The sequence below is a fragment of the Dryobates pubescens genome, chromosome 26 (assembly GCF_014839835.1).
Source record: "Dryobates pubescens isolate bDryPub1 chromosome 26, bDryPub1.pri, whole genome shotgun sequence".
Classification (NCBI taxonomy): domain Eukaryota; kingdom Metazoa; phylum Chordata; class Aves; order Piciformes; family Picidae; genus Dryobates; species Dryobates pubescens.
In genome coordinates this window covers 4,738,664-4,753,114 of record NC_071637.1, presented here as the reverse complement: position 1 = coordinate 4,753,114, position 14,451 = coordinate 4,738,664, and the positions used below count along the sequence as shown (strand labels likewise).

At 46.3% G+C, this 14,451-nt stretch overlaps 1 protein-coding gene across 2 annotated transcripts in view; it reads right to left on the bottom strand.

Moving 5' to 3' along the window:
• Positions 1-2,712: 2,712 nt before the first annotated feature.
• Positions 2,713-14,451, bottom strand: part of DHX35 (DEAH-box helicase 35) — a 32,088-nt gene continuing 20,349 nt past the window's right edge. Inside the window, exons 17-22 of one of the 2 annotated variants that reach the window (XM_054173654.1) lie at positions 14,156-14,233; positions 12,252-12,381; positions 10,971-11,052; positions 10,007-10,078; positions 7,354-7,492; positions 2,713-4,345 (exon numbers count right to left, since the gene is read on the bottom strand). In XM_054173654.1, coding sequence (XP_054029629.1) covers positions 4,301-4,345; positions 7,354-7,492; positions 10,007-10,078; positions 10,971-11,052; positions 12,252-12,381; positions 14,156-14,233 — 546 coding nt within the window. In that variant the 3' untranslated portion in view covers positions 2,713-4,300. The remainder of the gene's footprint in view (positions 4,346-7,353; positions 7,493-10,006; positions 10,079-10,970; positions 11,053-12,251; positions 12,382-14,155; positions 14,234-14,451) is intronic. The other variant, XM_009908625.2, reaches the window with a different exon arrangement.

The window sequence follows — 14,451 nt, the reverse complement described above, 5'->3', positions numbered from 1 at the left end:
ATTTCAGTACCAAGGTCTAGTGAGTTGGAGGCTTGCAGCTTGCTTCCAGCTGGCGGCCAGTCACCAGTGGCGTCCCCCAGGGATCAGTACTGGGCCCCATCCTCTTTAATATCTTCACTGATGATCTGGACGAGGGGATTGAGTCAGTCATCAGCACATTTGCAGATGACACCAAGTTAGGAGCAGATGTTGGTCAGAGGGCAGAAGGGCTCTGCAGAGGGACCTCGACCGACTGGACAGATGGGCGGAGTCCAACGAGATGGCATTCAACAAATCCAGGTGCCAGGTGCTGCACTTTGGCCACGGCAACCCCATGCAGAGCTACAGGCTGGGGTCAGAGTGGCTGAGAGCTGCCAGAGAGGGACCTGGGGGTGCTGATTGACAGCTGCCTAAACATGAGCCAGCAGTGTGCCCAGGTGGCCAAGAAGGCCAATGGCATCCTGGCATGCATCAAGAATAGTGTGGCCAGCAGGAGCAGGGAAGTCATTGTGCCCCTGTACTCTGCATTGGTTAGGCTGCACCTTGAGTACTGTGTCCAGTTCTGGGCCCCTCAGTTTAAGAAGGACATCGAGACACTTGAACGTGTCCAGAGAAGGGCAACAAGGCTGGGGAGAGGCCTTGAGCACAGCCCTGTGAGGAGAGGCTGAGGGAGCTGGGGTTGTTTAGCCTGGAGAAGAGGAGGCTCAGGGGTGACCTCATTGCTCTCTACAACTACCTGAAGGGAGGTTGTAGCCAGGAAGGGGTTGGTCTCTTCTCCCAGGAAACCAGAACCAGAACAAGGGGACACAGTCTCAAGCTGTGCCAGGGGAAGTTTAGGCTCGAGGCGAGGAGAAAGTTCTTCACTGAGAGAGTCATTTGTCATTGGAATGTGCTGCCCAGGGAGGTGGTGGAGTCGCCGTCCCCAGAGGTGTTGAACAGGAGATTGGACGTGGCACGTGGTGCCATGGTCTAGTCATGAGGTCTGTGGTGACAGGTTGGACTCGATGATCTTTGAGGTCTCTTCCAACCTTAGTGATACTGTGATACTGTAAATGTGTGTGCAGGGCACTGCCTGGAAAGATGAAGCCTAAAGAGCTGGGCAGTTGCAGAAGGGACCAGAAACTTAAGCTGTTTTTTTGCATGGTTCTTTTTACAAACTACTGCCTGCCATCTACTGGCTCCTTCCTCAAAATGCAGTCGGTTCTAAGGCAAAAAGAGCATCTCGAGGGAAACTTGTAGAGAAAGTTGTTGACAGAAGAAAAACCCTGGACAAGCTCTCAAGAACAAAAGTTCTACAAGTCTGAGAATGGGCCAAAAACTGGCTATAAGGCAAGGTTTTTTCATATGGTGCTTACTGCAACTTGGTTATTCTAAGTCCCAGCAGAGAAACTCGATTTTGAGAACTAGAAGATAACTGCCTTCCAAATTTAGGGATGCTGTGTTGTCTAGGTGGCTTTCACCTCCACCAAGGCTGAGCCCAGGCTCACATGACCTCCACAGCACTGAGGCCATCATACCTACGTTCCTGCACCAGTCCAAAAAGTAGTCAGGACCTCGACTCCGGGACTGCTGGTCAAGGGTTCATCACAAAAGCCACACAAAGGGGACAAGTACAGTAGTTCTGGATCAGCCAATTGAGTCCAAGCCAGCAGCTCAGCAGCCACCTGCTCAGCAGCACTCAGAGTAAACAAGCATGGGAACTGATGATGAAGAAACCCTGCATCTACCTGCGCCTTCCCTGCAGACAGCTCTCTGCTTCTTGGCTCTCTTTTCTCCCTCCTTTCCTACAAATGAGGTTCCCAACAGAACCAGAGGAGCCCAGCCTCACTTCATAACCAGAAGTGTAATTGCAGAATACAGCTGGAACTGTGGATCTAGTGCCTTACAGCCCTGCCATCCCTCATGCAGAAATGCTGCTTCAACACTCTCCCCATCCCAACATCTCTGCCCTATTTTCCCACTTGCTGGAACAAGAAATTATTCCCTGTTTGCACTTGTCCAGGAGCCAGAAGAGATCTGACCCACCAGACCTAAAATGAATCACAGCTATCTGGTGCTGGCAAACTCCTTATTTTTGTTTAAAGACTCGTGCCACACAACTTGACACTTTGCACCCATGCCCATCTGTAATATGTCTATTGTAACACAAGAGATAAAATGAAATCAGCTTAAAAATTCCATCACAAAATCCTCAGAATTGGCAGAGTGGCCATCCCCTGACAGCCCCTCTCAATTCACACCAGCACAGCACAACAGCCCAGTGCACTGGGAAAGTCTTTTTCACTTGTTCCCAGTGATGGGACAAGGGGCAATGGGCACAAACCAGCGCCTGGGGGGCTCCATCTGAACATAAGGGAAAGCTTTTCTTGTGTGGGTGCTGCAGCCCTGGAGCAGGCTGCCCAGAGAGGTTGTAGGGTCTCCTTCCCTGGAGAGATTCCAAACTCACCTGGACGTTGTGATCCTGGGCAAGCTCTCTGGGTGTCCCTGCTTTAGCAGGGGGGTTGGACTGGATGATCTGCAGAGGTTCCTTCCAACCCCCACCATGCTGGGATTCTGTGAAATCACCCACTCCTCAGGCTGAAGTGATGCATTCTCAAGCTGCTTTGATTCAATGGTTTTATTTTTCCTAAGAATGCTTCCAGAGGACAGAGAGACATGGACATTTTACAAGGCTCCATATTCAGCTCTTTCTCCAATGCTTTAAGAGAAAAAAAAACCCTGCAGAGAGAATCTTTTTTGTAAGTGCCAACACTGCTCTCGGCTCTGGCTAGGAGACAGTCCCTGCCCCAAAGAGCTTCCACTCTAAGAGAAAAAGTCACACAAAGGGGGAGGTTCAGCAGGAAAACAAGGAAGGTGACATGGTTTGTCATGCTGCTGGTGCCACACATGGGGACTGGTACATCTGTTTGTGCTGGCAGTCAGTACCTAGACACAGGATAGACCACACACTGCATGTGACAGAACATGTTCTCCCTGCAGGTGTTTGGAAGGGAGAAGGTAAAGAAGCTGTCAAGAAAGTGTTCAAGGCAGTCCTGTGATGAGGAAGGCAATTGTTTGCTGTAGAAATTTTCCCTTATTTACATCCTTTTTGCTTCTATTTTTTTTTTCTCTTAAAGAAAATAAAAATATAGTTAATATGTGAAAAGCATTCATTAAATCAGCTGCCTTAGAAAAATAAAATCTTCAAACAATGTCTCTAAAATAAATATCAACAGGGCTGGGGAAAAAGAACAAATACATGTAGCCAAGCTATCCTGGGAAAACAAAGGTCCTCGCTGGAAAGTAGCTTTGGAGTCCCAATTAAAGCAGCAACTGCACAGACCACCCTTCTCACAACAACACATGGGGTCCCAGGCAGCAAAGAAGAGATTCTCAATAAAAGAAAGGTAAAGGATTGTGTTCCTTATAGGAATGCAGAGAGCATTTGCATCTTTGCTGAAAGACAGAGGCTAAACCAGAGTGTTGCACGCTCTAGCCCTGCTGCAATGTTCTGCTGCTTCCAGCAGTGAGGGGCTAACGACCTCTGACAGGAAAAGAGTGAAAAGCAAAGCCCCATCTGGGAGTGTGACTGTTTGTGAACATCTGAGTATATTCCCCTGATTGAGCAAAAAATTAATTCTTCTGAAAAATATTGAACTAATCTTCCTCTCCCTCCCCAAACAGCAAGCCTCCCGTGGAAGCAAGATGTTTTAATGCAGAGCTGCCTACAGAAGGACTGCTCCAGCCCAGGAACCAGGGGCAGCTTGGCCCCAGGCAGGAGACTTTCACTACTTGGCAGCACAAGCTGCACCAGTTTAGGATGGTCCAATGTGAAATCAGTGTTCCCATGGCAGCCCCTCACATTTCAAGGGATAGTTCAGTGCCTGAGCCCCTGCTGGCAGGAGTCAGTCTCAGTTTGGCCGGTAGTAGTCACAGTGCTCTAGGTAACAAGAGGCAGGGTACCCTATTCCCCACTCTCATAAGGCAGCCATACCACACCAGGATATCAGTTTCCTTCTTGAAGGTTCCAGGTTTTGGAGATCCTGTTTGTCCTCTTACTTCTTAAACTCTTTTTTTTTTCTTCCTACCTATTTAAAAGGAGCAACATGCCCAGATTAACAACAGTGGTCAAGTAGGCAAAGAATAAAATGTCCACAATGCAAGCTCTACATAGGTTTACAATGTACTGATCATGCACCCCTACAGATCCTGGCAGGCATTTAAACATTTAAGTTGATGGAAGATCAAATTGCTGATGAACTGACTGCTGAATGGACTGTAGCCAGCTTGGAATCACTGGTAGGTTCTGCATCTGCTGTCACAAGACTGAAGTCAAGTTGAATCAGTGGTCATCTACTTTAGCTCTTTTTGCTTTCAAGGAAAGATGCTGCAAGACAAGAAAAATTGCTTAGCATGTACACAAACAGAAGAATATTCAGCTAGAAAGCTTCCAGGCTCTAACCCCCAATTAAATAGATTCTTTTACAAATATCAAAGACCACTCTTCCCAAGCTCTGCTTGTTACTGATATAGCTAAAATAAATCTACAAAATCAAACCTCCACACAGATCCCAAAGCGATATTCTGGCTTGGTATGAAATAGCATCTCCTAGCACATCTGTACTCACTGCAAGCCTAGGAACAATTTCCCACTGGAAGCAAGTTGCCAGCTTGCAAAGATGCACAGAAAGGGACATGTGCTCCCAACAACGTGCACAAACACAAGGACTAAGTATATGAAGTACAAGGTTTTAACTGGCTCAGTTTTGGGGCCCTCCAAGAAAGAAATTGAGGTCCTAGAGTGGGAGCAGAGAAGGGTGACAAAGCTGGTGAGGGGTCTGGAGAACAGATCTGGTGAGGAGCAGCTGAGGGAACTGGGATTGTTCAGCCTGCAGAGAAGGAGACTGAAGGGAGACCTCATTGCTCTCTACAACTCCCTGTAAGGAGGCTGAAGCCAGGTGTGGGTTGGTCTCTTCTCCCTAGCAACAAGTGACAGGAAGAGAGAAAATGGCCTCAAATTGCACCAGAGGAGGTTTAGGTTGGACATTAGAAGAAACTTCTTTGCTGAAACAGTTCTCAATCACTGAAACAGGCTCCACAGGGAGGTGGCTGAATCCCCATTGCTGGAGGCATTTAAAAGCTGCAGAGATGTGGTGCTGAGGGACATGGTTTAGCATTAGCCTTGGCAGAGTTGGACTCGATGATCTTAAAGGTCATTTCCAGCTGAAGCAATTCTATGATTCAATGAGCTGATGTAATTTCACAGAATACCTACAAGAGCAGCAGTACTACTTTGAAAAACACAGCCAGGTATGTAGTATTACTCCAGACAGGCCTTCTACACTTTCAGAAAGCAGCTCAGGTGTTGCCTGAACAAGTCAAGAGTCCCATTCTCCAACACCTAAAGGAAAACCTCAGCCCAAAACTGGGCTTGTGGAGAGGTCATACAATAATGAGATGCTGTGCTGTGTATGGGATGTTACAGCATGTAAATATGTGAGTCAAAAGGACTCATTATGCCAGGAGCAGATTTGATACAACTGGAACTTCAGCTCAACTCCTTTTCACATCATACCTGCAGACTGTCCAACAGCAGCTTTTGTCAAATGTGTTACAGATAAAAAGGCAGAAAATATTCAGCTGCTTAGTAAATGCATTTATAGATGGTGTCTGGAGCACTGAGATAAATTATCCAAGCTCAACATCAAAACCCAAGCCTCTCAAGTCAATTACACGGACAGGGGCCAATGCTACTGTACACTCTAACCACAGGGGTACATCCTCAGGTGCTCCAAACACCACAGTGGTTTTCTTTTCTCCAAAAGAACAACAGGAAGTGAAAGAAAACCAGAAAAACTCAGAAAAATCAAATAACATAGCAGATGTATACTCAGAAACAGCCATTTCTGCTCACATGCATAACCAGATCTCTTGTGCTGCACATCTGATGCTCAAGTGCATTTGTTCCCACTCAGCATTTGTAGGCTGAACATAAGCCATTAGTGTGCCCAGGGGGCCAAGAAGGACAATGGCATGCTGGCCTGTATCAGGAACAGTGTGGCCAGCAGGAGCAGGGAGGTCATTCTGCCCCTGTACTCAGCAGTGGTTAGGCCACACCTTGAGTCCTGTGTCCAGTTCTGGGTCCCCCAGTTTAGGAAAGATGTTGACTTGCTGGATGGAAGGTGTCCAGAGAAGGGCAACACAGCTGGGGAGGGGTTTGGAGCACAGCCCTATGAGGAGAGGCTGAGGGAGCTGGGGTTGCTTAGCCTGGAGAAGAGAAAACCTTATTGCTGTCTACAACTCCCTGAAGGGAGGTTGTAGACAGGTAGGGGTTGGTCTCTTCTCCCAGACAACCAGCACCACAACAAGAGGACACAGTCTCAAGCTGTGCCAGGGGAGGTTCAGGCTGGATGTTAGGAAGAAAGTCTTCAAAGAAAGGGAGATTGGCCATTGGAATGTGCTGCCCAGGGAGGTGGTGCAGTCCCCATCACTGGAGGTGTTTAGGAAGAGACTGGATGGGGTGCTTGGTGCCATGGTTTAGTTGATTAGATAGTGTTGGATGATAGGTTGGACTTGATGATCTCAAAGGTCTTTTCCAACCTGGTTAATTCAAATTCAAATACTTCACTGTTTGGAAATACTTCACAATTATTTTTTTTACTCAGTATTTTGGAAATATTTCCTATAAAGCTCAGTGGTTGTTAATCTCCCATGGGAAATTCACATCAAGATGGATTTGGCAATCTTGCCTGTAGAGTCTTTACCTGCAGTGCAGTACCAACAACTCCAGCACAGCTAACACTGAGATGTTATTTCATACCAATCCAGCTCTCAGAATAAGTCTAGACTGACAGATTCACATGGGACAGAGCTGATAAAGGATGGTGACACCTAGGAAAAGGTACTTGTAAAGATAAGGTTTATCACACCCAACAGCATTTGCACTTTGGTTTGCACAAGGAGCAGCTGTTCCTTGCCATTTCAAATCTCAACAGATCATTTCTTCGCTGTCAACATAACTAATGCTCAAAAAAAGGCCTCAGGATTTGCACAAACATTTGCAAAGCATGCAAAGGCTCTCTGAAATTATTGTGCACTCTATGACCACTGCCCAGCTCTAGTGCTGCCCAGATCAGTGCTGCCAAGTGCCTGTATTTAAGGGTAAAATGGTTGAAGGCTTCGTTTACCAGTGACACACTACTCTGTACCCCGGAGATCATGTCTGTGGGCTGGATAATAGGGGAAAAGCTCTCATGCAGCCATCTATTATACTCTCTATATTAAAACCCTACAATGAACAAAACCAAGTTCATTTCTCTACCACTAAACAGACAACAACAAAACACACACACTTGAAAAGGTCAGATACAAGAGCTGCTAACACAGCAATGGTACCGTTTGGGCTTTATGCCGATTCCGTACCGTTCCTTGCTGGTAGAAATGAGGAGCCAGCTCCAAGAGCCATGCAGATTCCACAGCAGTCACATCTCTCATGTAATACTTAGCAGTCTGTATGACTTCATTGTAGACTACCCTAGGAGGAAGAAACAAAAAAAAAAAAATATGAAAAAGCCAAAGCCAAGTGTTTGCTGTAAAGCAATGAAAGAGAGCTGATTAACAGCACGCTGAGACAGTTTCACTGCCACTGGCAGCATTTATGACACCAAGCTGTGTATGACACCAAGCTGTGTGGTGCAGCAGAAATGCTGGAGGGAAGGGATGCCATCCAGAAGGACCTTGGCAGGCTGGAGAGGTAGGCACAAGCCAACCTCATGAGGTTCAACAAGACCAAGTGCAGGGTCCTGCATCTGGGTTGAGGCAATCCCAGGCACAAATCCAGGCAGGGCAGGGACTGGCTGGAAAGCAGCCCTGAGGAGAGAGACTTGGGGGTGCTGGGGGAGGAGAGGCTCACCAGGAGCTCTCAGTGTGCACTTGCAGCCTGGAAAGCCAATCAGATCCTGGGCTGCAGCAAGAGAAGTGTGGCCAGCAGGGCAAGGGAGGTGATTCTCCCCCTCTACTCAGCTCTGCTGAGACCCCACCTCCAGTTCTGGAGCCCCTATTACAAGAGGGATCTGGAGGTGCTGGAAGGTGTCCAGAGAAGGGCCACGAGGATGAGCAGAGGGCTGCAGCACCTCTCCTATGAGGACAGACTGAAGGAGTTGGGGCTGCTCAGTCTGGAGAAGAGAAGGCTCTGAGGTGACCTAATTGTGGCCTTCCAGTTTCTGAAGGGGGCTACAAGAAGGCTGGGGAGGGAATTCTCAGGATATTAGGTAGTGATAGGACTAGGGGGAATGGAATGAAGCTGGAGGTGGGGAGATTCAGGCTGGAGGTGAGGAGGAAGTTCTTCCCCATGAGAGTGGTGAAGACCTGGAATAGGTTGTCCAGGGAGGTAGTTGAGGCCTCATCCCTGGAGCTGTTTAAGCCCAGGCTGGATGAGGCTCTGGCCAGCCTGATCTAGTGTGAGGTGTCCCTGACCATGGCAGGGGAGTTGGAACTTTATGATCCTTGTGGTCCCTTCCAACCTTGACTGATTCTATGATTTAGTGACCAGAGATTCTTTTAGTTTTAATGCAGCCTCTCAGCTCCTTACCCTCTGGTTGTTCAGAGCACTCTACATTAAGACAACCTTTGGAATGCCATTAAAAACATCTTGAGGTACTACATATACAGATGCAAGGTACAAAAGAAAGAATATTTCTTAACATGAAGACTTTTCTTATAATAGGGCCAACAGATATTTTGTATTCTTGTCCAAATATTACCTACACTGTGATATCATGGACCCCTCACTCCAAGGACACTGAGTTGTTGAAAGGGATCCAGAGACACACAACAGAGCTGGTGAAGGGTCTGGAGAACAGGGCTGGTGAGAAGCAGCTGAGAAAACTGGGGTCCTTCAGTCTCATTGCTCTCTCCAACTCCCTGTAAGGAGGTTGGAGCCAGATGGGGGTCAGTCTCTTCCCTCTAGTACCAGGTGACAGGACAAGAGGAAATGGCCTGATATGGTACCAGGGGAGGTTTAGTCTGGAGCTCAGAAAAAAGCTCTTTAGTGTAGAGGGGTCAGGCACTGGAACAGACTGCCTAGGGAGGTGGTGGAGTCACCATCCCTGAAGGTGTTCAAGAAATGTGTGGGCATGGCACCTCAGGACACAGTTTAATGGCCATGCTGGTATTAGGTTGACAACTGGCTTCAATGATGTTAGAGGCCTTTTCCAACTGAAACAGTTCTATGATTCTGTCATGAGGAGGGATGTCACAAGTACCAGAGCCCTGGACCCATGGCAAGCAGGACAAATCCCAACATGACTACCCCTGGTCCCTGCCTGCAGACAAGCAAGATAAGGATTAGAGGAGGAAATCATCTTTAACTACTGCCAGAAGACCTTCTGGCAAGAGATTTAGAAGCAGACAGCCATGTGGGCTTAAGTCCTTGCTGCCAGCATGGGCCATCTATTTCTTATGTCACCCTTGGGTATTGTAGAGTCCTTGCACCATGGAAGCACAAACCCACACACTGAAGGGCAAGTCACTGGAACCAGAAAGTCATTATCCACATGACAGCTACATACCCACAAGGTTCAGGGAGGTGGTGGAGTGACCATCACTGGAAGTGTTTAAAATAAGACTGGATGAGGAACTTAGTGCCATGGTTTAGTTGATTAGATGATGTTGGGTGATAGGTTGGACTTGATGATCTCAAAGGTCTTTTCCAACCTGGTTAATTCTGTATTCTGTTTGTGGTCTCTCATTAATGGGCATTCCCCTCTCAAAAGCAAAGAGCAATTCCCAATGCAAAAATATGGTGTTAAAAAGGGGTCACCTAACTCTGCTTTGCAGCTTTTGATACTTAAACATCACTTTCTTTCCCTGATTTATTTGGATACTGCCCTCAAAAACCGCAAAGAAAATACCGATTGAATTCTCTCTGTGGGAACAATGACCTTCTACATCCGTTCCTCCACTGATGGAGAAAAGTCATTCATGAAAGCACCTGGTTGCTGAGTTTCCTGTAAAGCTCAGAAAGCAGCTGAAAGCAGCTTTGACTTACCAGCGTGGAGGTTTCTCTGCATACAGCACTGAAGTGGGATGGATATGAAGTTCATGGTCATCGCGGATAGTCCTTGAAAGCAAGACACTATTTTAGACTGCATGTCTGTTTACTGCTTAACATTTGGGTCCTTTCATCCCCAGGAAGCATAGTTAAGAAGAGACAACAGTGAAGGAGCTGGAGCAAATTAAAAACATTTGCATTTAAGGAACAGGCTTTCAGATGAAACCAGGCTTAATGCTTGGCCAAGGAAATGACAATTTAACAACCTAAAAGAGTTCTAGCTACATCAAACGGCAAAGTAGTGTTTCAGGCTTTTATTCAGTGCACTGGGAGTGCTAGAGCAGAGACTAGAGCAGGGAGAAGAGGAGACTGAGAGGTGACTTCATTCATGTTGATAAAAACATGAAGAGTGAGGGTCAGGAGGACAGAGCCAGGCTCTGCTCAGTGATGTCCAATGAAAGGGCAAGGGGCAATGTGTGCAAGCTGGAGCAGAGGAGGTTCCATATGAGCATGAGCTAAAACTTTTTCACTGTGAGGGTGAAACAGCCCTGGAACTGGCTGCCCAGAGAGGTTGTGGAGTCTCCTTCTCTGGAGACATTCAAAACCCACCTGGATGTGTTCCCGTGTGACCTGCCCTGGGTGATGCCACTCTGGCAGGGGGGTTGGACTGGATGAGCTTTTGAGGTCCCTTCCAACCCCTAACTTTCTGTGATCCTGTGACACTGTATTTGCTTGCACTGACACAAGCTAATTACTGTCAATAACAGCCTCCCACTACCTACAACTGTTTATATTTACCAAAGAAAAGTGATAAACACTGAAGCAGTTTGAAGACACAAAACTTCAAATATTTAGTAAATCAAATGCAGGTGTCTAGAGAAACAACTGTGTGTTGACTATATTTAGATGCATCCCAAGGAGCTTTCAGACAAAACAACAGCTGTAACGAACCTATATTTACCTGTAAGCTCCAGTAGAGTGGAATTTAGCTGCATTAGCAAAGAATCCAGAAACTATGCATCTCAAAACGGGATCTGGATCACCTGAAGAAAAGAATTTTCAAGCAAAATGAGTCAACAGAAGAGCAAAAATCCATAAAACACCACTTCACCACCTCACTCAGCTTTCCACACTGCATCAGGCTATGACAGCGAAGGCTTGAAGGCAGCCAAACCCTACAATCTCTTTTGACTTCTATTTCACAGCCAGTCAAAATTCTTCTGTAAAGAAACTACTGCTGCCAGTGGGATTGCCACAAGAAGAGTTTCACAGACCTCAGAGCAACCTTGTGTGACTGCTCACCTCCAAGCCTGATTTTTCAGAGCAGTTAAGAGACAGGTGATGGGAAGCAGTCATGGCATCTATGCACACTCAAACACAGCTGGAAATCAGATCCCAGTGACTGTACCTACTAGAAAACCAGCTTTTTGACAAGACAGAATGAAGTGACCTTGTTATGACTCTTCCAGTTAAGTCTGTCCGTTAAATACCTAATCAGGGGTGAAAAATCTCTTGCTGGAAAACTTAATTAATGAAGACTGGGCCAAGTGTTCATAGTAAAAGTGGGCAAAAATGCTGTTCTGCAATCATTGTTATGGAAAAAAGAATCTCTGTTTAATTAATTTTATTTTCAGGCCAGGCAGAAAATATAGGGAGAAAACCCTCAGTTTAGGAAAGAGGTTGACTTGCTGGAACGTGTCCAGAGGAGGGCAACAAAGCTGGGGAGGGGTTTGGAGCACAAGCCCTATGAAGAGAGGCTGAGGGAGCTGGGGTTGCTTAGCCTGGACACAAGGAGGCTCAGGAGAGACCTTATTGCTCTCTACAACTACCTGAAGGGAGGTTGTAGCCAGGTAGGGGCTGGTCTCTTCCCCCAGGCAACCAGCACCAGAAAAAGAGGACACAGTCTCAAGCTGCACCAGGGGAGGTTTAGGCTGGATGTCAGGAAGAAATTCTTCATAGAGAGAGTGATTGCCCATTAGAATGTGTTGCCCAGGGAGGTGGTGGAGTCACCATCACTGGAGGTGTTTAGGAAGAGACTGGATGGGGTGCTTGGTGCCATGGTTTAGCTGATTAGATGGTGTTGGGTGATAGGTTGGACACAGTAATCTCGACGGTCTCTTCCAATCTGGTTTAATCTATTCTATTCTGGAAGTAACAAGGAAAGCAGGAAGCAGACTGATAATCTGGAAACTACATGCCATATGGATAAGACAACAGGGTAAAAATAAAGAAAAGCCTTCACCTTCACTGGACTTCTTTGGCACTTTAAAGCGGACAAGAAGCTTTTTCAGCTGCTCTCTGACGACAGAAGCTCTAACAAGACCTTTGTAATTCAGAAAGTGTTCCTGACACCACTGAGAGCTCTTGCTATGCTGTAGGGAGAGAAGAACAGGAAAAATTACAATGAAATACCATTAGCAAAACAAAACCCAGCCTCTCGGATCACATAGCCTTGATCTGTTTTACCTCTGCCTCCTACAACATATTTATTGTGGTTTCCCCTGAAGATTACCTATTTGTATAGCAACTAACAAGGATAAAGAACACCAGTAAGCACAAAGCACATTTCAAACATCATCTCAGCAGCAGCAGAAACAATACCACAGGGTATTTTCATACAGATGTGCTTCATTTCTTCATATGTGGTGAAAGAGAACAGCATCAGTCATTGCAGTCTCACGAGAGCACTGTATCATGAACTTGTCTGTTTTCAGTCTCAAAATGCAAACAGCCTTTTCTCTACACTCTCTTCCTTGGTCTTCTCTATGCAAAGAACTATTTCTCTACAAACTATTACTTCAAGAGTCTCTGCACTTGGCTGCTTCCAAAAGAATTAGGCAGCTATAAAATATAAAAAGCAAAGTTTCAGTTGGTGCCTGACTGAATGCTTTGAGTTTGGGGAAAGGGAAATCATCTTCTAAACACCTGCGTGGTTATACTGCTTCAACTCAACACTGTTGCAAATGTATCAGTACAGAAATGCTTTATATCAGCAAACTATGCTTCTCCCAGAAAGGCAGAGCACTTCAAACCCAGGAAGTAAAACTTGATCTAACAGGGAAATAGTTAGATTGGTGTTAAACCTTAGGGGAAATATATCAGGCCACCTGAAAAAGAGGGTGTGATGATCAATGAGGCAATTTTTTAAAAGTCTGTTAGATTTTGAGCCAGCAGTGTGCCCAAGTGGCCAAGAAGGCCAATGGCATCCTGGCATGCATCAAGAATAGTGTGGCCAGCAGGAGCAGGGAAGTCATTGTGCCCCTCTACTCTGCACTGGTTAGGCCACACCTTGAGTACTGTGTCCAGTACTGGGCCCCATAATTTAAGAACAACACTCAGACTCTTGAACGTGTCCAGAGAAGGGCAATGAGACTGGGGAGAGGCCTCGAGCACAGGCCCTATGAGGAGAGGCTGAGGGAGCTGGGGTTGCCTAGCCTGGAGAAGAGGAGGCTCAGGGGTGACCTCATTGCTCTCTACAACTACCTGAAGGGAGGTTGTAGCCAGGAGGAGGTTGGTCCCAGGCAACCAGCACCAGAACAAGAGGACACAGTCTCAAGCTGCATCAGGGGAAGTTTAGGCTCAAAGTGAGGAGAAAGTTCTTCACTGAGAGAGTTGTTAGCCATTGGAATATGCTGCCCAGGGAGGTGGTGGAGTCACCATCTCTGGAGGCATTCAAGAGGGGATTGGACGTGGCACTTGGTGCCATGGTTTAGTCATGAGGTCTGTGGTGACAGGTTGGACTTGACGATCTTTGAGGTCTCTTCCAACCTTGGTGATTTTCTGTGATTTAGATGCAGTTTACAATCAGTAATACCCTGGGACATCTAGAGTAAAGATGAGAGAATATGACATTCATTTGGAATTTGGAGACCTGTTTTTCCTAGGCCCTTCCAAAAATCCCAGTCTCCTTGAAAACACAGGTGTCTACCCATAAGACTTCTGTGCTGGAGGCAAAATAAATTCTTTCTATACTCTGCTCAGAAGGTCTGTGGCAAAACATAACCAGAAAGTCTTTTAAAGCAGAATCATCACTGAACAGACTTTTTAATTGCTCAGCTTGAAGGATGCTATACCCAGAACCAGAGCTAAAAACCTAAAGCTTTTTTTTCCATTCCTGCAAATCCACACCCACTTGAAGTGACTTACTTTGACAAAGGCTTCATAAACATTAAGCATAGTGAGATGATCACCTTCTTCCACAGCAAACTTTCTGTGTTGCCTGGCCTGGAGAAGAAGAAATATATTTTTACAGGCTGACTGATTTTGGCCTAAATCATTCCCAGTATCCTCAGTTCTCTGCACCTCCATATGTCTTGGTGACTATTAAAATTCTTACCCAGTAAGCAGTTCCTCTGAGTAGCAGCAATATTTTACTAGCCTATCTATATTCTGACTTCCAAAACTGAAAGTGAACCCCCAAAACCCAAGAAAGGGTTGCATTA